Here is a 21701-nt window from a genome sequence, read left to right on the forward strand (position 1 = left end):
TCTTTTTTTATAAGGTACAAGGCCTTTTATTTTACCATTATACAACCCAAGGTTGCACAAAGAAAATGTTTTAGATCCTTCATGCTACACATACATAGAACAGAACAGATAATTAATTAATTAATTAATTAATTAATTAATCCATATATCCAGTTATTTATACAAAGTTAAAAAGTTAAAAAGCACAGTCAGCCCAGTCAAGTATATTTCACATAGAGTATTTATTTTTCACATTTATCTTAAATATGTGGTTCGGTTTTCAAACTGACAATACAGTATTTGCACATAGACCTATCATTATTGTTCTCAAACTGCTTAATATACAGAAATTATAGGAGCATACAATCAGCAAACATATTGCTTCTATATACTGTAAAATGACCTTGTCTCAGTATTTCACAGGATTATAGCTTTAGTTGGGGAAACAATGGTCAACATCTACTTGTAAACAGACATTTCTTACATGGAGCTAAAAACACATCACCTTCAAAAACTGAACACACAAAAACATAGTCACTGATTTTTAGAGGCTTTAAATAAATACTATATTTAACATACATTTATTTTTCTCCCCATTTCACCCACATATATACCGTTTTTGTTGCTTAAAATAAAGTAGGGTGACAAAAAAAAAAAACCCCAACAACAATAAAAATACAGCATTTTTACACGTCCTTTGATGGCATGAGGGAATGTTAACCGTGTCAGTGGGAACAAACTGGGAAGCGATTCACTTTTACAGCAAAGAGGAAGTGACGACAAAGAGGAGGGGCCCATATTTATGAAGGATATAAGAACAGAAGTTCAACGACTTATTCAGTATGGACCCAGGAATGTGGATGAGAACGCAAAGGTGAAAAAAACTGAAGAAACAAGGTGGGAGTTGAAATAAATTAAAGCGTAACACTACTGCGTACTGCGAGAGATGATGATGATGATGATGATGATGGCAATGTATCTAGACTTTGAATTCCAGCAGGTTGCAGTCAATCTTGTAGTAAACATAGGGGTAATACTCCTGCTGGCTCAGGTTCAGCCCTGGTATGTCCATAGAGGCCTGCAGGAAAGACAGAAGATACCGAATTACACACACATATAATTCGTGGTTGTATCCATATTTTAAAGATACTTTGAATAACCAGTAGATTTACAAAGCTACAGGGCTTATTTGTTTCCCTAATCTTTTGATTTTCACTCATGTCTGTTTACAAAAAGTGCACTTTTGGAGAAAATCAATCTGTGGCATCAGTAAATAATCCTTAAGTAAATACCACAGGACATACCAGGATAGCTTAAGTCTTCCTAAGAACCTGTATATAATGATAAATGTCACAGAGCTGGTCCTGACGTCCTCCAATAATTGTACACTTACATCAATGATGGCAGCACTGCTGTCCAGGTGCTTGTACAAGTCATACAGCACCTCCCTCAGCTTCTTCATGTTCTTCTTGTTGGGCTGGAGCAGCATTGCCTGGAAGTTCACAGGCAGCCCATATCTATGAAACACAACAAGTCTGTCAGGCCATCCGTATCCGGAAAAACGCACTTGGACAGATGAATGGGGAAACTTTTGTTGTTACCAAAGTACAGAAAGAGTAGCAGAATGATGACTTTACTGCTGAGTCTCGACTTGCTCACCTCAATACTGACTCCACAAACACACGCAGCGCTTTTATGTGAATCCACGCAATGAAGGCTTCACTGAAATTCACTTTCAGCCATCGTACCAAAGGCCCCTGCGTGGATAGAAACAGCATTTTAAAGAATTTCTAAAACAGATAACATACCTGTAAACTTGCTGAAATGGAGCATTGCCATTCTGGATGTTTACCAGCAAGCATATTTTATCAATGGTATCAGTCTTTCAGCTTTTATTTAAGGCTAGCTGCAGGGCTGTGTGTGCTCAATTATACACTGAATAAGGAATAAACATACAGCTGCAGCCAAATATCTATAAAGCATAACATTCTTAGCTTCTTAACCCCTCCTCTCACCACCCTGCACAGGTCCATTAACTTCCCTCCCTACTTAGCGAGCAGTACTGTTTGTTATGAAAAACATACAAACTGTTTCTTCTTGTCAGTGGACAGACGTGTCATCTCTTCTTTGTCTGCCTTCATCTCCTCCTCATTGTACTGGAAATCACGCACTGTAAACCTAGGTCAGGACACACAGCAGAGAGCTGGCAATCAGCAGTCAGCAGTCAGCACACACACACACACACACACACACACACACACACACACACACACACACACACACACACACACACACACACACACACACACACACACACACACACACACACACACACACACACACACACACACACTCAAGAGCACTCCTGAAAATGGCCTAGATACAAACACACACACACATTCATATAAACACACATAATGAGATCCCTCTGTCGTGCTAATTGGAGAGACCACCGAGTGCTGACAAAATTGTGTTTATTATAGAATCTGTTTTTAGAGCTTAACAAGCTAGTTTACAAATAGGTAGCCCACTTCAGCCACGAGGTATCATTACTACTATTTATATGAGGTTGATTTCCTAAAAGGAGAAACGAACATCATTCATAGAAAACACACACACAAAAAAAAACCATAATCTGCAATTCAAATTCATTTGTTGTATGATAAAACCAAAATGGAATATTTTACTTGTTTTCTCTGGCCTTGTGCTTGAAGTCATCTATAGCCTTCCTGAAGAGAGTGACACTGAACAGGCCGCTGTCGTGGTCTTCAAACAGCAGTCTGGAGGAGAGGACACAAGATCAGCGATGAGAGCAGGACACAAACAGCATGTTTGACACATTTCAGCAGGTTTTTAAAAGGATTTCCTTGTGAAAGAAATTTGAGTTTCACCATCACAGAACTTCCTTTCTCTACCTACTACAATGCCGTCAGCGGGAGCCATTTAATATAAAGAAGAACATAAATAACAAACAATAACATTTTCTTTTCTCCTCAGTTTCCACTGTACTGTGGTTCTTGTCACCAGTAGCAGAAGTAGACTTACTCATGTAATTGTATTTTTCATGCTACTTTATACTATTGAACTACATTTATTTGACAGCTTTATTTACCAGTTAAAGATTCAGATTATTAATGCAGAATGCAATCAGATAATAAATTATGATGTATTGATTGAGCTACCCAGCAGTATATAAAGCAGTTAGAATTAGCCCCACCTTTAGTAACATTAGTGCTCCTTACACATTTATGCATCAATAATTATAAACCAATAATCCAATGTATATTATTCTGCCATTACATTTATATACAAAATAACCACATGGGGAAGTCTGATGCTGGTTGCCATAGTAATTAATCATAATGAAGCATATATAACATCGTTAAAATAGTTATCGATTTAGCAATTTTTCCTATAATGGCCCAAAACACAGAGAGATCACTACAACCACATGAAGAGTATGGCAAAATCTCTACTGGTTCACAAACTTATATGCACTACATATCATCACAGTGCCCTCGCCTACCTCTGATAATAGGCTGACAAAGTTTATTAACTCTAACATATTTGGACAATCCACTGTTGTCCCACAACGGACCATGCCTCGTCTCTCGTGTGGAGCAGTTTATACTCCTGTAGAGCAAGGTCACATATGATAGCTTACTCCATTTTCCAGATCTGCTGTTTGTGCTGATTCCACTGAAAATTAAGTTAGTTTTTCTTTAGTGCACATGGTGTGACCAGCTACTTCTTCTCAGTATCAGTCACTAATGCAGGGCTAGGACATGATCCCTCACTGGCTTCCCCCTCACAAAAACTTTGGTTGTTGTAATAAACACAAACCAACCGTGTTTGCTGGACCACCATTTATAGATATTATAAAGAAAGTATCTGCACTTAGAGAACAAATCTGCATTACCAAAGCACTCGATCTGTCCCGGGCTTTGAATGCAACGAATGAGCAATGAAACGATCATTAAAAATTCTCGGTTAAGGACAACCTCCACGGCTGTAGCTGCTTCCCGTTTCCAGGTCACATCAGCAGATAGTGCTCCATATCTGTTCTGGAAATAGAGGTTGCTAGGTTACCACACCACACTGAGCTGTGTCCGTCCAAAGGCCTGAACACGATGCCTCAGATCATCTGGCCTCATTGGCAAAAGGTCAATTGCTTTCTACAGGTCAATCACATAATGTTTCCTATTCTATTCTGAGTCAGTTGCTTTTTACAGGTCAAATCATGAAATGTTTCCAGTTCTAATCAGAGTCGAGCAAAAGGCTAAACCCCCTGTAGAGGTGACAAAGTGACAACGTGAGGCAAACTGTCTGGTCTGAGACACTTTTCAAGGAAATAAGACTTAAACGTACACAAACTACAGTCTATACATAAAAAAGATACCTACGAACACTGGGCTGCACTGGCAACATTAAAGTGTCCTATATCTCTCTGTCTGTATGTGGCATACTGACATTAACGCTGTTAAATCCAGAGACATTACAGAGTACAAACGGTCGTCTTCCTATGTTTGATCATTCGTAAATTCTGGTTCGCCTTACTTAGTGGAGCGTGGCACCACCATTTCTGACAGGGTTTCATACGTCTTCTGCCAGTCTGTGTAACTTGTCCTGGTGAGGGTGGAAAGGGAAAGAGAACAGCAATGTATTTTATATAAAAAAAAAATTTACATTTTAAGACTGACTCCAATACTGATGTTTTGAAATTCATTACAATTACAATTTAACTGTTTCCATGGATAAAATGTATTCAGTTATGAGGGTGAAGGAGCTTCTGGAGCACTGAACTGGGAGTGAACAACCGCATATAGCTCATATTACACCTTTAAAAGTGTACTTTCTAATAAATAAGTAAAAAATAAATCATATACAAAATAAATGCATATTGGATATATAGATACTGATGAAGGTGTACTTACTTTGGGACAACCACCAGCATGGTAATCAGGTACTCTGAGTCCAATACAAAGTCCTCTTTCTTCACTATGTCAGCCAAACTCCTGGTCAACAAGCTCCCCCTAAAGGACGACATATGCAGTTCAGTGGCAGGCTACTTGAGTCCAAATACAGGAGTACTGTACAAATCACATCTTCTTTAGTGATACGCAGAGATGTGACATTATCCAAGGGAGGCTGCAAAATGTTATACATCTACAATTTGGTAAGAGGAAGTCATGTAAGAAGTCTAGAAGCTACACGAAGAAATCATGGAGAGAGGAAGTGGATGAGGTCTAAAATGTATATTATTGAGGAAGCAACGTAATGTGAGTTTTTACTCCCTAGTGAGCGGAGGAGAGAGAAACAGCTTTTCACAGGAAACAGAAAAAGATCTCTGTCCAAGATTTCTGTCGTTTTAAGATCCAAAACTTTCTCGTGCTCGAGGGTTCACATCATTCTCTTTTATGGGAAGACAACTAATAGATCAAATACAAGCTAATTGTGTGTGATCAAGCTAAAAAAAAAGTGCTACAGTATCTGGCTTTAGACATTGCTCCGGTAATCAAATTAGAGTATAAAAATAGCAAATATTAATGTTATAGTTAGAGTACTCACGCATTCTTCCTCTCCAGGTTCTGCAGGTTTCCCTTCAGGTTATTGTAGGCTGACGCTCTGGCCTTCAGGTCATTGTCTATCTGAGTCGCTTGCTGGAAATAGGAGATAATAAAATAGATTAATATATAATGTCTATATGTGATCTGTTCATGATGCTGTTTGTGTATGTACTTTAGTGTTACTGGCTATGTTAGATCTCTGTAGGTGATTTTTGTTTTACGTTGTCTCTTTTGCAAACACGATCTTAATGTCAATGATATTGCCTTATTAAAATAAAAACAATATATACAAAAGCAGGACAATAATCAAACATCCCAACACACCTTGGAGACGATCTCGGAGATGTTTTTCAGCGACTGTTTGATTGGATACTTAGCCATGTCCCACTGAAATCTGGTGATATAGGTGACAAGATCAACTGTAGAGAGTAAAAACAAACAGATTAAAGTCGTCAGCATTAATCGGCACCTTTCCATCGGCTTTGTATTTATAATGATTGTATATCTGAATACAGTAATCCATGATTAACGGTGATTACCTCCATTAGCAAGTAGGTTCTCCTGGACTTTGTCTCTGCTGTCCTCCAGAACATCGGCCATGTACTGAGCGACCTTCTTCACCACACTGACACACAACACGGGTCAACAAGAGAGAGAATTTCACTAAAACGGGTTGTTTGTTCACAAAACTAAACTCATGAGTCTCAAATACAAACTCTTTCAACTTAGAAGTCACACATAGATGTAGATCTTGGTATTTCCAAAGTTTACCTTTCCACAAAAGTGTCCAGTTTTGCGAGTTCATCCGACAGACCCACTAAGACATCTAGTGTTCCAACCTGTTTAAAGACAAAACACACAAAGATATTAACTACTCCGACTATGTGAGCGTGGATCCTCTGTTGTAGGGAATACAGATGAACGTTTAACCTTGAGATCAGGGATGTTGAACTTGTTGTTAACGGACAGGTTGTTGGTGCGTGCGGTGGCCACCATCAGCTTGTCCCAGGTCTGCTGGCACGTCTTCTCCCCCGGAGCGGAGATCAACCAGAATTCTGCCATGGCTGCTGGTAAGAGGTTCGTCCACCGGGCCTTTGATGTGAGGAAGTCACTGAAGGTGGAGCATGAGGGAGAGTATTAGTAGAGCTCTATTGTATTTTCTATGATTATTGCATCAATATCATGAAGTACTTTAAATCGTCGAGCATTTCATTTGCTGGATTTGCCAAAAACAAAGCGGAAAACGTCAGAAGGTAGACCCTTTAATTAAAGCCAAATGTTTCATCTCACACATGCAGGCTGCACATCTTCAGTCATAACAGCAGCCATACGTAGGACTACATTTACCCAACCACTGGGAACACCTGGGCCGGGTGTGGTTCAACTGTCCACAGAAGAGCGTCCCTCTCCCTCTCTCCTTTCTGCTTTGTTACAGACATGTTTACACTGCTCATTACTGACTCACTTTTGTAGATAAACAAACATGTTTGCAACTCATAAAACTCTTCTGTGGCAACATAAGCACAGGTTTGAGGAAGTATTTCCATTTTATGCTACTAAATACTCGACTACACACCACCACATTTCAAAGGTTTATACTTTTTACTCCACTATACTTATCCAACAATTACAGCTGCTAGTAACTTTGGATGTGTAGCACATTTTAAGCAGAACACATGACCAACTTATTGGTACTCAACTACTCAACTGTTGACATTAAACTATTGCCTATATGTTAATGCAACAGTAATGATAATCACATAACATATATACAGTATATATATATATATATATATACTGTATATATTATACTAAACAATCCAGTGAAATTAGTACTTTAGTTTATTTTGCTGACAGTACTTTGGCACATTTATTTTAATAACATTTTAAATGCATAACTATACATATAATTGAGTATTTTCACATTATGCTATTATTACTTTTGCACAACAGGGGTGTAAGTCTTCCTGCAGGAATCATACACATATTGTAACACACACACACACACACACACACACACACACACACACACACACACACACACACTGCATCAGTAAAGCACAGCAGAGACAGAGACAGTCTCCATGTCTGCTGATTGACTGTCATATGATCAGTTTCTGTTCTGCTAAATACTGATCATCCTCTGAACTGAACACCAGGAACACTGCACGACTACAGGCTGCAGCTCTTTGGGTCCGCTTTATTTAACAGTTTCTAATAAAACCCCACTGACAGACCGCAATATAAAGCTGGTTCTTACATGGTTAAATTCAGTGTTAGCTTGCAGCTGGCACGAGCTTGTTTGCGTTGCAGTCTCGCGCTGTCACGACGTAAGTAATCGGTGAATTTCCGTACTTACCGACGTGTTCAGCGGCTGCAGTGTTTGGTCCACACGGTGTAGTTCAGTTAAATGGTCGCAGCTTTCCATACATAGCTCGGATAATAGCGGGTTTTTAGACTCAACGCTCCTTCAACACAGCATCTCGCTCACAGTCAGCTGATCAGGACAGTAGATGTGCGTCTGCGCACAAGCTGCTGCGCACTACACTGCCTTCACATGACCGACGAGTTCTCGTTGGGTTCAGTGTCCGGATGTAAAATCAGAAAAAGCTTAGTGGCATTTATAAATGACTGGAAGATTTCCTTTAAATCCTGAAGATAACTGGAAAAGACAAGTTCCGTAACACTTTCTAAACGGCTTTATATATATAAATATATAAATATATAAATATATTAAATAAAGCCCCTGTAAGTTAAACAAATTAACTTATATTTTAAATGTTTTTTGTTTGTTTATTTTGTTTTGGTTATTTGTTTTTTTTATCTCCTTTTCCCTTTTATCTCTCTTTTCTGTTAATATTATGCTGCTTGGATGGATTCATTGTTAGGTATGCTTAGGATCCATATCCATTGATGATGCCTGTTTGTTATTTGAGACTTAATAAAGTTTAAAATCAGAAACAGCATCTGTTGAGTGGCTGGAAGGAGTTGATTTTGTTTCTTTAAAAAACAAAACATATTTATATATCCACATAGTGTGCTTAAATTAGTTAGCAGAGCAATGTTACCATAACACTAGCTAGTATACATGCCGGGATAGTGCCTAGATGAATTGGCTAAAAGTAATGTTAACATGATTAGTTGAGATAGTTAGCTACAAGTAGAGGATACATCATTGAAAAGAGGCTTTACCACCTATTATGTGATTACTTGCTCTCCACTCGTTATAATTATCTCACGTTGCTGGAAATTATGATTCATTTCAGCTGCATTATTTTTGTCAAATAAGTAATCGCTGTATTTCCGATAGTACCTAAAGGCAGCATGTTGTGTTTGTTCTCAGTCAGTACCTCTCAACATCGACCTCTTCTGGTAAGATGCAACTACTACATTACTATTACGTTAACTGCCTCAAGGTGGCAGTAAATAAACCATAGATTTCATCAGAGTGGACTGATTCATCTATTCGTAATTCCTCAACAACCCTGCCCATTATCCTGATAGAAACGAATGGACATTAGTCCTTAAAGCCACATTATGATCTTATATTTCCATCAGCTCCAACTGTCATCCTAAAGTAAAAGTATAAAGATAGAGAGTTTCACTTGATTACATCTTCACGTGTACTTCTGTAGTGTTATCATTATAGTTAGTACTACTTTATTTACTATACTAGAGTCTGACCTGTGATGGATTTTAGACTGATATTTGAGAGTTTTTAAATATATTTTATTTATACAAAAACTTCTCAGTGAAGATATTTTGTCATTTCAATGTGTAAATCATAAAATGGATGATGGTTGAATTCCATTTAGCTGCTTCAGTTTCAGAGTCCTGGTATTGTGCTTACTGGGACACTTGAATTGAACATACTCATTGTTAATAGCAGCACCTGTGCTTTTCTCCAGTCCTAAAGTGTGCGGTAAAAAAGCCCTATTGTGAACAACACATGTGCTATGTGGGAAATTTTACCATTGAAAAAAAGCAGTTATTAAATGTCAGTACTGATATATTTGGGGAATTTCCTTACTGATATTTATTGTTACAGCAACTTCACAGCAACTCTAATATTTCACACTTACATAAGTTATCTTACTTAACTAGTCATAGTTTGGAAAATGTTTTATTTAGGCTTTGTGGGAATGCTGGGTGTATTAAGAATAGTCTATTTATACTGTTGTTTGTTTATATCTTTTACTTCTAGCTGCAAATTAAATTTCCTTCCTGAGGACAGTGAAGGCATTTAACTGAACTCAGTGGAACTAAAGTGCAAAATCTAATTTACTCCTGTCCTCGTGGACCCTGAAGTGAACCTTGAAGCACATAGTTACATACTTTTTTGGCCCCAATTCAACTTTTTATTTTACCCTTTGTTAGAGTTTTGATAGAATATTGTGACGGTATTAAAGAAAACAGCATTGTATTCATTTAAAATCCTTAGCAAAGCGTTAATTTTCACCAGTGAGTGCTATAATTGTACAGTCGTAATCTGAACCTCTGTTATCTGTTCACTAAAACCAGAAAGAATGCAAACATTACTCTGACAAACACTGGATTGTTGTAACAAAACATTAAGATATCATTATAATGAATCTAATTTTATTGACATTTAGCTTGCCTGAACCCCTTGTTTTTATTATCATCTACAGTATATGTCACTTTATCTTGTATATTGCACACAATTACTTTAAAAATAAACCTTGACTTTATTGTCCCACTAGTCCCAAATAGATTTAGAAGCCAGTTACAAGTTCCCAGACATACTTTATTTCTCAAAAATGAGGAGTTCATGGCCCAATTTGATTAGCTGTTCCTGTAGTCTGTACCTCAGGGGCCATTAGCATGTCCTTACAGCATGAATCTACACATTTAATTCAGTCTATTGGTCTATAAACATAGTTTAGAGACTGTCGGCCAGCTTCAGATGATCAGTGCCAGAATGCTTCCATATAGGACTTTCCTTGTTGTTTGGAAGCCAATGTTTTCTAGGCCATGTTGTTTTGTGAACACAGTGTCCCTTGGACTGGCTGTCATAAAACCAAGATAATATAGGACAACCAGAAAGCTATAGACACACAGATGAAGCCATGCAGTGTGTTGTTCCAGTGCTCCGGTCCTACAACACAAGTCATACGACTAAGGTGGCTGCAGGCTGAGTTTTGTGCTCATCTTGCCAGTCATTCAGCGTTGTACTGAACTCCTGACCACCATGCTTAATGAGATAAATTTTGCAAAATGAATTTCTTCCTGAATTGCATAAAACATTCCCTTTTCAGAGTGGAAATCAGGCTAGAAGTGAGTGTGACAAAGGCTTAAGGACTAATCAACAAAATATTCAATAAGCTCTTGAATCTCAATAATCCCCCAAATTCCATGAGACACAAACAGGAACAGAGTGAATGTCAAAATATCCACTAACTCGACGGGCATATTTTGTTTTGTCTTCCCTGTGCTGTGAATGTCAGTGCCACGCCGTTGTTTTAAAATTGATTAAGGTCTCTGGGAATATCCAGAAAAAGGTGTTATATCATGTGCTGAGTTCAGTAAGGTTGTAAAAAAACAGTAATAGCATGTAATTGACTGTGACTCTAATAAACAGAAGGCTTTTTGATCCATGACTTTCTCAACCTCGTAACTTCCCTAGCCATGAGGCCTGTGCTTATGCTGAGAAATGTCTTCAAATGCACATGAATGTTGTTTGAAAAACAAAGAAAAAGAAAAATCAGGGATGACAATATTGGCCTTGCGTTCACTAAATGTAAAGATGTCTATGAACATATGGTGGGCGCAGGGCAATGTTATTGAGGAAACAGTGTGAATGACATGTGACTTAAAGCAGGGACAAAAGTCTGCTTGCATTCACAGACAGACTTGGGAAGAAGATTAAACAACAATGAAACAACAACAATTATTGTTATTATTATTATTTAATTATCTGTATTTGTTCTAAAGTTAGGATGGACAAACATTTGAGTCGAAATTAAACCCTTACAAGCAACTTTTTCTTCACAGAACAAACAAGAACCCCCACTGCATGGGGGTGAATAAATAAATTGTAAATAATTTAAGAGAAAACAAACAAACAAACACACATTAACAAATGAATAAATACATGACCAGATATCCAGGCAATGAAGTGTTACAAATATCACCTGATTAAGGCCAATGTATGAGCCTTTCTAGGAATTTCAGTCTAGCAGCCAGCAGACTCATGCGGGACCCACTTGGACGCGTTGCCTGTTGAGTGCATCTTAAAAGTCTACAAAGGCAAGTTCATACAAAAATGTGGATTTCTATGGCGAAATATCTGCTTTATTTAACAGATTTTGTTTTTTAATTTTGTCACAGGACATCTGGTTACTTGGCACAGTTACTAACTTTGTTGCTGTGGGTGAATTACAACCAACGGTATAGCTGTAAGTAATATATATATATATATATATATATATATATATATATATATAATAGCAGCTGGAATTGTACAAGTGTATCGTCCCGTGTTAAACAGGAGCGGCGCAGGTCCTTCGGCCTGGCTGACTGAAGCGAGTGGCCATTTACGGAAAATTTACAGTTATGTAACATCACAGACCTACTGCGGCCTGTGCGATAGACGGAAATACATATTTGGTGCGTTCTCAAAAATGCTGAACGCTCATTGGTGGAACTGAACGTTAGGCCCCGCCCACGGGCGGTTGATTACCTTTTCCACTTCCCCTGCTCGGCTTCAGTAGTCCTCCACCCATCAGCCGACAGAGAAGACGCAACTCAACCGACAGCCCGTCCCTCCGCTACACATATGGCCAAAACAGCCCTCTTTCTTTCTTATATCGTTGTGCCCACTACTCTTTAAAAATTCCGCCGAAAAAGAGAAGACGATTTTCCAAAACATTCTGGCCGTTATCTCACGTAAGTACAGCGAAACTCTTCGGTTTGAGTTCCTTGGATTCAGCAAGCGGACGTAACATGGCGGGCTGGTCTTTCTGCCTTCTTGCCGCACATGACAGACTCGATTCATTTAATTCAGTGGTTTTAACGTGTCTAAATGTTACATTTAACGGTATTAGTAGATTATTAAGATATTTTAGCACCTTCGTCTTGTGTTTATCCCCGTGTTGTATCAGTTTTGAGGGTTGTTTTTGGGGGTTATTAACAAAATACAGAGCTAACTGAAGCTTCTTCCTTCGACGTGCATTCGGCGGCTCTACGTGAGCAGCTCTCACTGCCAGGAATCTCTCAGCGGCGCAGTTTCCTCGCAATGGCGCTTCCTATGTTCAAATGCCGCCGCACTTTTTATCGTTAAATATATGACAGTAAATCACATACGTGTGGCGTAGCGTCAGGGTTTCATGGTTTGTTTTGGTGACGCATTAACAGTGATTTTTAATTTGTTGTGACGCTATTGAGTCGGCCGCTATATAGACAATCAGCGCGTCATGTTGACTAATAGTGTTTAAAATCAGGCGGCTGATTTGGTTTATTGGGTTAAAAGACTCAACATATCGATTATGTCGGTGAAATTTTGACCACAGTGACAACAAATGTGAATCCATAGATAATAGCGGTTCACTTTGTAGTGCCATACGATTTAAAGTGACTGTCAAGCCTGTCCACGGGCGCTGCTTTTCATGTGATTTCGCTTGTGATAAACGCATGGTACAGTTTCTTTCATTTATATATATGTATATATGTCTAATGTTGTGTGTGTTTGTCCCTCAGGGCTCCCCTGTCTCTGTACAGGTGTATGAGCGCTACCCAGGGGGCCTAGGGGCGGCTCTTTACCGGGAGCACTTTGACTTCAACGCTGAGCCACCTTGGGATCCTAGCTGATAGCGGGACAGGTCCATCTCCTGACTTGTCCATGTGAGTGACTAGTGTGACACACACCTGTAGCAAAGTTCAGGATAAGTTGTGGGTAGACTTTGGCATGCAAACCGGGGTGTGATGTTTGATGTGTTTTTTTTCTTCTTTTTCTTTTTAGATTCATAGGAAGTCAGTATATTTAAACAAAAGCTCATAGAGGAGTTCATACCTATTAATATACAAGAAAGAAAGTTGTGTTTTCTTGCAGTTTGTTTAGAAAGAATTCAGATCATGATTGAAATAAGAGTTAAGTCTTGGGTTCACAGATAGTAGGATATGTTTGTTCAAGAGGATTACATTCACATGTGTAGCTGTTAATCTTAGAAGTTCATCAACGCTATGCTTGTGTATTTCATCTGCTTAAATTACTGTAAAAAAGCGTGTTGTGGTGGTATTAACAGTCTGTCTCACTCTTTTTCCAGTTTGTTGCATACCGGCAGGACCCCATTGGCTCAGTCGTGACCCCTTGACTTGCTTATCTGTTCTTTATGATTGTCGGCTTAGCGGAATACGGTTGAGATGAAAGGACTCGTTGACAAACCCAGCTACATCATTGAACTCCTGGAGGGAGGAGTGACCATTGAAGATGTCATTGACGGACACATCTGCGAGCAGGCTCAGGTCAGTTCAGCTGGTAGGGCCTGTAAATAGCTTCAGTCTGCGGTGGAAGAAATTCCCCAAATGCTACAAATTGCTTTCACTTTTATCTGTTAGGCTGTAAGTCAGTGGTACTGTTATTGTAGTGATTTTACTGATTTTAAATCTTCTGGTGCTCCCAGGTGGAGAAGAGTGCATTCGTGGTGGGGGACCTCGGTGCCCTGATGCGGCAGCATGTGTGCTGGCAGAGTGTAGTGCCACAGCTGCAGCCCTACTACCCAGTCAAGTGCAACAGCAGCCCCGCTGTCATAGAGGTGATGGCCTCCTTGGGCCTGGGCTTCGTTTGTGCCAACAAGGTAGGCTTCAAACTTCACATAATCACATTCAGGTAGCTTGGATTTTTATATTTATAAGTCACAGTGCTTAATTTTGTACTGAAAGCACTTGACATTTGGGGGCAATTTCATTACAAGCACTCAATTGATTGCTAGTCTAATGACTGCTATCCTTTCAACTTATGCAACACACTTGGTACCTTTTTGATTGTTTTGATGGGGCTTTTGGACTTTGTGGCATTAATTTCTCTAATGTGTGTTCTCTTTCTCCCAGGCGGAAGTGAGCCTGGTGCTGGAGCACGGCGTGCCACCAGAAAGCATCATTCTGTCAGGTGTTTGTAAGCAGCTGGCACACATCAAGCACGCTGCCAAGAACAACATCCAGCATCTTGTGTGCGAAAACGAGGCAGAGTTGTCTAAGATTTCCCGGCTGCACCCTAATGCGAAGTAAGATATCAATTAAGTAGCAAAACTTTTTCCTTTCATATTTTGAATCCTCACACACCTCTATAAAACTGAAGATTGTGTCACTGTAATTACTGTTTATAGGGAAGTGCTTTACATTTCATGTTTGGCTGCAGAAGATTGGGAGAGGCTTGGCTAATGTCAAAAACTTAATAATCTCGCTTAGATGGATGTTTCATTCATGTTATTGTCTGTTCTAGGTTGCTGCTGCAGTTGACCACCCAGGCCCACGCGGCTGAGACCAGCATGGCTTTTGGCTTCTCTCTGAAGAGTTGCCGGCACCTGCTGGAAGCGGCCAAGGATCTGGGAGTCCAGGTGGTTGGGGTGACGTTCCACATCCCCAGCTCCTGCCAAGACCTGCAAGAGGCCTACACCCATGCACTGTCAGATGCCCGCTGTGTGTTTGACATGGGGGTAAGAAAATATCTTTAGTTATAAAAATTATAAATCAGTAGGAATTTGGTTTTTTCTGTGTCCTAAATACCTTTTTATTTTGTACACTTTCTTTTTCATTAAGGGTAATAAATGACTGTTTGCTGTTTCTGTTCAGGTGGATCTGGGCTTTAACATGAACATCCTGGACATTGGTGGTGGATTTACTGGCTCAGAGTTTCAGCTCCAACAAGTAAGTAGTCAACAGCTGTGATATGACTGTGGGTGCTTCAATCAGCCTTTAGAGCTGAACCAGTTTTGCTCATGCCTGTGGTTTCCATCAAATTTAATTGAAACCTTTAGAGAGCCTGTCAAATCAGAAACAATAACATTGTATATGTTCTGCAAAGACTTGCCTTAAAACAATCTGAACCTAACTGAAAAATACAAGTGAAACTACAGAACTTCACTTTTAATATTACTGTAGTTATATGCTACTTTATTCTCTTTAGCCATCAACACGTGATCGAAGACATGACCAGTTTATTCAAGGACATTTTCGTTCACCTAGCTAGACAGCGATGTAAACAGCCAGTACAAGTGTAACTCTGGATGTTTGTAACTCAAAAGTCACATCAGTTGCCTGTCACCAACAGCACACATCCAGTAATTTTCCACTTTAAAATCTAAGTTCTTGCACATACTTGTTGTGTTTCTGGAAACCCCCTCTGAATGCGTATTTGCTGTAACTTTGTGTGTGCAGGTTGAGTCTGCAGTCAGGCCGCTGCTGGATGCTTACTTCAGCCCATTGTCTGGTGTGCAAGTGTTGGCCCAGCCAGGCAGCTTCTACGTGGCCTCAGCTTTCAGCCTGGCTGTCAACGTGATTGGCAAAAAAGTAGTGACCCGCCACTGGGACAGCCTCGCTCAAGGTGAGTAACTTAATTCTCTCCGAGGTTCTTTTTGTACTCTGTAATCCAGTTAAATCTGACTGAAATACCCGTTGTCTCTGCACCCTGGCTGTAAATATGTGCAGATAATCATATGCTGTCTTAGAAAAGAAAGAATAGTTTGTGTGTTGGATAATTATTACATACCATCCTATTCCAAGTCCCCAGTTTGTACATAATACAGTTTGTATGTGTCTGACCCACTATATTTACACAGGTGAGAACAATGAAGATTCCGAGTTCCTGTACTACATGAATGAAGGTGTTTATGGCCCGTTCAGCCGCAAGCTGCTGGGAAACTCAATCGCTGCCCCGTCAGTGCACAAGGTTAGTAGGGCTCCACCCAAGAGAGTCAACCCCATTCAGGACTGAATGAAGCGTCTGATTGCAGCTCTAGTTGAGATGGGGGGAAAAGGGTCATGCATTATGAGTATTTTAAGGAAGTAGGATCAGAATTGTTTCAGATACTGATTTATTATTGTCCATCGTAAAACCCTTCTGGGTCACTCATCAGTGACAGTTAATGATGCAATTCCTCTTCTATGCTGTTTATCTCAAAAGTGACATGAATTACACAACATTAAGTAAAACTGGAGCTGAAGTTACTAATATGATAAAAATAATAAAAATTAACAGGGCTGTTTCAGGACTGTTATCTATTCCATACACACCAGACCCCTGGTGCAGTTTTAGGCTGTGACCATATATTAGTTGGTTCATAATGACTATCCAGTTTTAGGTTGCTTGCTAGCTAATAAGTAATAGATGTTTGGATTTCCATTATAATTTAATAATATAATACAGTTTGTAGACGATGATGCATCAGTTATTTTTACGGTGTATAATATCTTGAGTTGCAGACTGTAATCCTGTTGCTCTTCTACTATCTTGCACTTCACATGCAGGGTATAATTTTACATGTGCCGTGGGGATGTCATTAACTGTAACAGAAGGTCTTGATCAGAAGAAGAGCCGTCAGTGACATTTCTGAATGTTTCCTATTTTGATGACACTGTTTCCTCTCTCCAGCATGTGCTGTGTGCTGAGGAGGCGGTATATCCCAGCAGCCTGTGGGGCCCTTCACTGGACCAGCTGGACCATGTGGTGGAGCGCTGCCTGTTGCCTGAGCTCAGCGTGGGAGACTGGCTTCTCTTCTCCAACATGGGTGCGTGCGGCCTGGAGGAGTTCAGCTCCTCCCAGCTGCCCATCTACTACACTGTCTCCACCTCTGACTGGTGAGTGTGGAGCGAGTTAGCATGTGAATGTTTGCCACTAATACAAATGTAGTAAGAATATGATTTAGAGAAAACTGACTCTGACTCTTGGTGTTGCCCACAGGTACGAAATGCAGGAGGCGGGTGTGGCACTGGACAGTGCCATGAAGAATTTCTCCATGGTCCAGTACAGTGTGTAACTGCACTCCGCCCCTGTCCCGTATTATATTGCACAGATCCTCCTTAGCCTCTGCTTTCACCATGTGAGAGGAGGGGTCAGTGAGGTATTTGGGACGAGGGGCTTAATGCGGTCAACATTCCAGCCACCTTGGAAAATGCAGTGTCCTATTATTTCTTCCAGGAATTCGACTTTTTTTACCTCTCGAAATTAGAAACAATTGGTTGTTCAATACTTCAGTTGTCAAAAATTTTATCTGGAAGATCTTCATTTTTTTGCTCCTCCCTCTGATGGACTCAAAAACAAATCTGTCAGCTAAAAGAACTCTGGCCCAAGCTCAAATGACATTATGCAACAAAATGGACGACTCTTTGGAGATGGCGCCCCCCCAACATGTTTGGGGTGGTTTGTTTCCTAAATCAAATCCAGTTTACAAAATGTACAATTGATTTAAATCATGTTATCTATTAATTACCTGTTGACAGTCGTGTAAATCCTGTATCTGTTCAACACCAATACATTTTGTCTGTAGATGATTTTGTTTTAAAAGAATCAATGCCTCATGTGGATTCTGTACTTCAGACCCCTCACTTTGCATAGTTTAAATGAAATTATGACAATGATGTAACCTCTTTCTTTATTGCAGCTCACTTCAATGCATTTTTATTTATTGGATTCAGATATTACTGGGGCATATTTAAAGCTCCATCTTTAAGTGTGTTTTGCCCATCTAACAGTGTTTTCCTGATAAGATATTGATGTGTTTTTTAACGCTACCTGGATTAAGTGTGCTGTGATTGCCATTTGTGACCTCAGTGGTTTCCCTTTACTCGAAAGGCATGAATACACCCTAATGCACTCCTCGCCTGTGATAGACGGAGGTTAATCTGGTTTAAAATGCACAAAATGTTTTGTAGGTTAAAGAAATACTGTGACATTTAGCAACGCAGCCCTGGATTTTTCAGATCTTCACATTGGTGTCTCTCACCAAGGGATTGGTCCTCGTTCTCCCAGGATCTGAAAAATCCAACACAGGAACTATTTCTGAAGAGTGCTCTCTAACATAAATGATCTGTGCGTGGTGGATGTGGACATACACATCCGTATCTCTCTCAAGTGAAAGACGTGTTCGTTGTACACAGACCTCTCCGAGGCCGCGCAAATGACAAATAACATGCCAGACTTTTCCTCATGCCTCTCTAAAGTTATGAGGGGCATAATGCACAGTCTCATGTACAGCTAAATGTCTCACGTCTAATAATATTAAAGATGACCTGACTTAACTGCAGTTTTTAAAGAATCCTGCCCTCCTGTGTTACAAACGACTAATGTATTAATTACTTGCTTGTCTAAGGCACTAATGGACCATAGCCTGTTTTTGACTGTAAATTGTGCTTGTTAAAGTAATGAAAGTGATTAATTTAATACATTTCTGACTGAAATTATCTATCTTGTGTATGTGTGATCTTTGAAACAGTTTCCAACGTATTTAAGAACCACATGTTTCTTTGTTTCTTTGTTGAATGTCCTAGAAACAATCTGTAATCCAGATTTAGGGCTGCTTAGGCTCAGTATTTTGCAGCCAGGCATGAGATCCTACTTCCTGCTGTAACCAGTAAAAATAGTAGATGTTGTCATGTGCAAACCTTTGCAATCTATTACTACTTCAACATCACATAATCATTAAATTAAGGTGATGTTATTTATTAATTCCCTTTACCCAGACACCACTAGCTCTCCTCAGCCCGACATAGCTAAATAAAACCAGAGAGGTATTCTGTTTCCACGTTGATGGATGTAACAGTTCATATGGCTTTTAATTGAACTTTAATTGAAAAGCATTATCATCCTAGTAGTGTACTAGCAGAGTATTTCCATGTGTTTTGATGAAAGGATCTTGTCTCAAAGAGAAAATTTGAATCCATCTTGAAGTAGACATCAGTTTACAGGCGAGCACTACAGCATCATCTTAGAGTATTTAATCAGTGAAGCCAGCTGCTGCTGTGTTTTGTTTCAATGAAAACTAAATGCTCGTGGGCTTCAATGACAATATATGCTTCAATCACAGTTTAACGATTAAAGAGCTCAGAATGTACAGTTGCCACTGTACATTATAGTATGTATTTATTATCTTTAAAGTCAGTAATTAAAGACATTTAGAGGTGAACATTCAGATCAGGTTGCCTTTCCTCTAGAATAAAAGTGAATTGTTGGTAATATGATTCACTGTACTTACGTTATCTTCCCTGAACAAGACACTCTCACCTGCCTGTGTGCTCTACGTAGCTCTCAATAAGATCTTTGCCCAATTATTGTTTATAAAGTATGATTTCAGTGCTGATATTCATATGTTACCAATGGCAAATATTGTAGCAGTTAGCTTTAGCCATTACTCACTGAGCCTCAGCATCATTAGAGTAACAAGGAAAGATGAATGTACACACGTCATTGATTTCCTCTGGAGAACCTTGCTTCAAAATGAATTACAGCCACTGGAATATTTCCTTGGTGTTGTATGTGAGAGGAGGTTACCAAGTGAAGGGAAACATTGCTCTGAGGGGAGGCATTATAGCTCCGATTGAGCGTTTCATGATAAAATGTTTATTAGAGGTGGCTGCATCTTAATGAGATTCAAAATAAGACTAATAGATCAGCGGAGCTTCAAACACCGCTCACTGCATGTTAGAGAGGGCATGTAGACGATATGGTCATGGTGTGTTTGACAGTGGTGGAAGCTATGATGATAATAACATAGTAGAGCATTATTAGTCTGTCAGCAACAAAGCACACACAAAGTGACACTACACACACACACACACACACACACACAGACTTTGCAATTTCAAGGTTACAACACTGAGGTGATAGATCAGAAATGATATGCCTGAGGAGTAATTCCTGTTGATTCACAGCCTGTTCAGTGTGACTGAGAAAGCATGAATGAAAGTGGTTGATTCTGATTGGTGGCTCACTGATTGGTTTAATTGACACTGTATTGGTTTGACATGCTGGGAATCTCACAGTCAAAAAATAAACCTCTTTCCCTTCTTTGGGTTTAAAGATGATGTCATATAACTGAGTCGTCCTTCAGCAGTCTTACTTTCGGGATATGACTGCTCTGCTTTGGTAAGAAATGCTGCAGTCCAACATGGATGTTGACACTTTACTCTTGTTCCTCATGTTGTTCCACTGTTTGCCCCAGAAATATTACATCATTCCTGGTTTACGTTGCCTGACCGGAGGGCGAGCGCGCTAGTTATGATCGTGTTAGTCACATTTTAACTTAGATCACAACTGCTTCATGTCAACAAAAGTCAAGATTTTGACAGATGAGAAACTGTCATATGGGAACTGCAATGGCCCATTACAACATGAAGGGGCCGTGGATAAATACTGTGAAATAGCTACTAAAATGATTGTGTAGTCAAACAACGTGAGAAATTATACGTCACGAGTTCATCACGAACAAGCTTTAGCCCGGAGTAACGTCACACTGACACCTTGGTGAACTGTCGATTCGTCTCCAAACAAACCCAACGTTTGTTCGTAAAGGTTATTTGCTAGGTCGTAAATTCAGACAGGTGACTTGTTTTCAAGTCGGCAGTCGGAAACAAAAGATTGTTTGACTGAAAAAGGTTTGAACCGACTTTTACAAGTGGGTTATGAGCATAAAAATCTGAGATTAAGCCTCGTTATTGGCATAAATCGCTATACGCTGGTAGCTAGCCTTGTGGGCCTCCTGTAATCGTGGAGCATATTAAAAACTCCCAACACTTTACGCTAGGCTAGCTAAAACACATCTAACCTATCACTTTCACTCAGACCCCTTTTCAAAATGGTGGTCCAAGTTAATTGGTTAAAAAAAGTAGCATGATGTGACGTCACGCGACAAGGACCGCCCATTTAGCTCATTTTCTCGACAGCTCATTGGTTGGCCTGTACCACATGACTGCCAGGTTGCAGTAGCCACGCCCCCCTCCTCGACCTAGCTATCTGCTGTGGGACAGAGAAGTCCAATTAACAAGGCAGTTATTACATGAAATTAAAAAACATAATTATAATATCGACCACCCGGACTCTCTTTAACAATGGCCGACAGTCTTGGTGAGAGAATAAAAAAGCTTTTCAGTTTTTAGGCTCAGACGGGCTCCCATTGGTCGGTTCGTTCAGTATGCAAATTAGGAGCG

General features: G+C 39.7%; 2 protein-coding genes across 2 annotated transcripts; one reads left to right on the forward strand and one right to left on the reverse strand.

Annotated features, from left to right (window-relative positions):
* Positions 1 to 202: 202 nt before the first annotated feature.
* On the reverse strand, positions 203 to 8074 carry atp6v1c1b (ATPase H+ transporting V1 subunit C1b). Its single transcript, XM_051391135.1, has 13 exons — positions 7906 to 8074; positions 6477 to 6657; positions 6318 to 6385; positions 6086 to 6171; positions 5871 to 5965; positions 5548 to 5639; positions 4914 to 5012; positions 4537 to 4605; positions 2667 to 2759; positions 2064 to 2157; positions 1639 to 1736; positions 1373 to 1496; positions 203 to 1057 (listed from the first exon to the last, which is right to left on the reverse strand). Exons 2-13 carry the CDS (start codon positions 6606 to 6608, stop codon positions 959 to 961), a joined length of 1149 nt encoding a protein of 382 aa, XP_051247095.1. The 5' UTR covers positions 6609 to 6657; positions 7906 to 8074; the 3' UTR covers positions 203 to 958.
* A 4185-nt stretch (positions 8075 to 12259) lies between these two features.
* On the forward strand, positions 12260 to 18959 carry azin1b (antizyme inhibitor 1b). The gene is made up of 11 exons (XM_051391134.1): positions 12260 to 12452; positions 13263 to 13406; positions 13829 to 14027; positions 14186 to 14359; positions 14613 to 14785; positions 15004 to 15217; positions 15354 to 15428; positions 15939 to 16104; positions 16340 to 16449; positions 17152 to 17357; positions 17461 to 18959. The coding sequence occupies exons 3-11, from the start codon at positions 13926 to 13928 to the stop codon at positions 17534 to 17536; spliced, it is 1296 nt and encodes a 431-aa protein (XP_051247094.1). The 5' UTR covers positions 12260 to 12452; positions 13263 to 13406; positions 13829 to 13925; the 3' UTR covers positions 17537 to 18959.
* Positions 18960 to 21701: the final 2742 nt, after the last annotated feature.

Source organism: Dicentrarchus labrax, unplaced genomic scaffold (genome assembly GCF_905237075.1).
Source record: "Dicentrarchus labrax unplaced genomic scaffold, dlabrax2021, whole genome shotgun sequence".
NCBI lineage: Eukaryota > Metazoa > Chordata > Actinopteri > Moronidae > Dicentrarchus > Dicentrarchus labrax.

What these genes read in the sequence shown, in the direction of transcription:
- atp6v1c1b (XM_051391135.1), bottom strand. Translation starts at nt 6,608, where the DNA reads ATGGCAGAATTCTGGTTGATCTCCGCTCCGGGGGAGAAGACGTGCCAG. An exon ending in TCTCCGAGATCGTCTCCAAG is followed by an intron (nt 5,640 to 5,870) that starts GTGTGTTGGGAT and finishes TCCTATTTCCAG; the next exon opens with CAAGCGACTCAGATAGACAA. An exon ending in GTGGTGCCACGCTCCACTAA is followed by an intron (nt 2,760 to 4,536) that starts GTAAGGCGAACC and finishes CCTCTCCTCCAG; the next exon opens with ACTGCTGTTTGAAGACCACG.
- azin1b (XM_051391134.1), top strand. Translation starts at nt 13,926, where the DNA reads ATGAAAGGACTCGTTGACAAACCCAGCTACATCATTGAACTCCTGGAG. An exon ending in GCTGTGTGTTTGACATGGGG is followed by an intron (nt 15,218 to 15,353) that starts GTAAGAAAATAT and finishes GTTTCTGTTCAG; the next exon opens with GTGGATCTGGGCTTTAACAT. An exon ending in CTGGGACAGCCTCGCTCAAG is followed by an intron (nt 16,105 to 16,339) that starts GTGAGTAACTTA and finishes ATATTTACACAG; the next exon opens with GTGAGAACAATGAAGATTCC.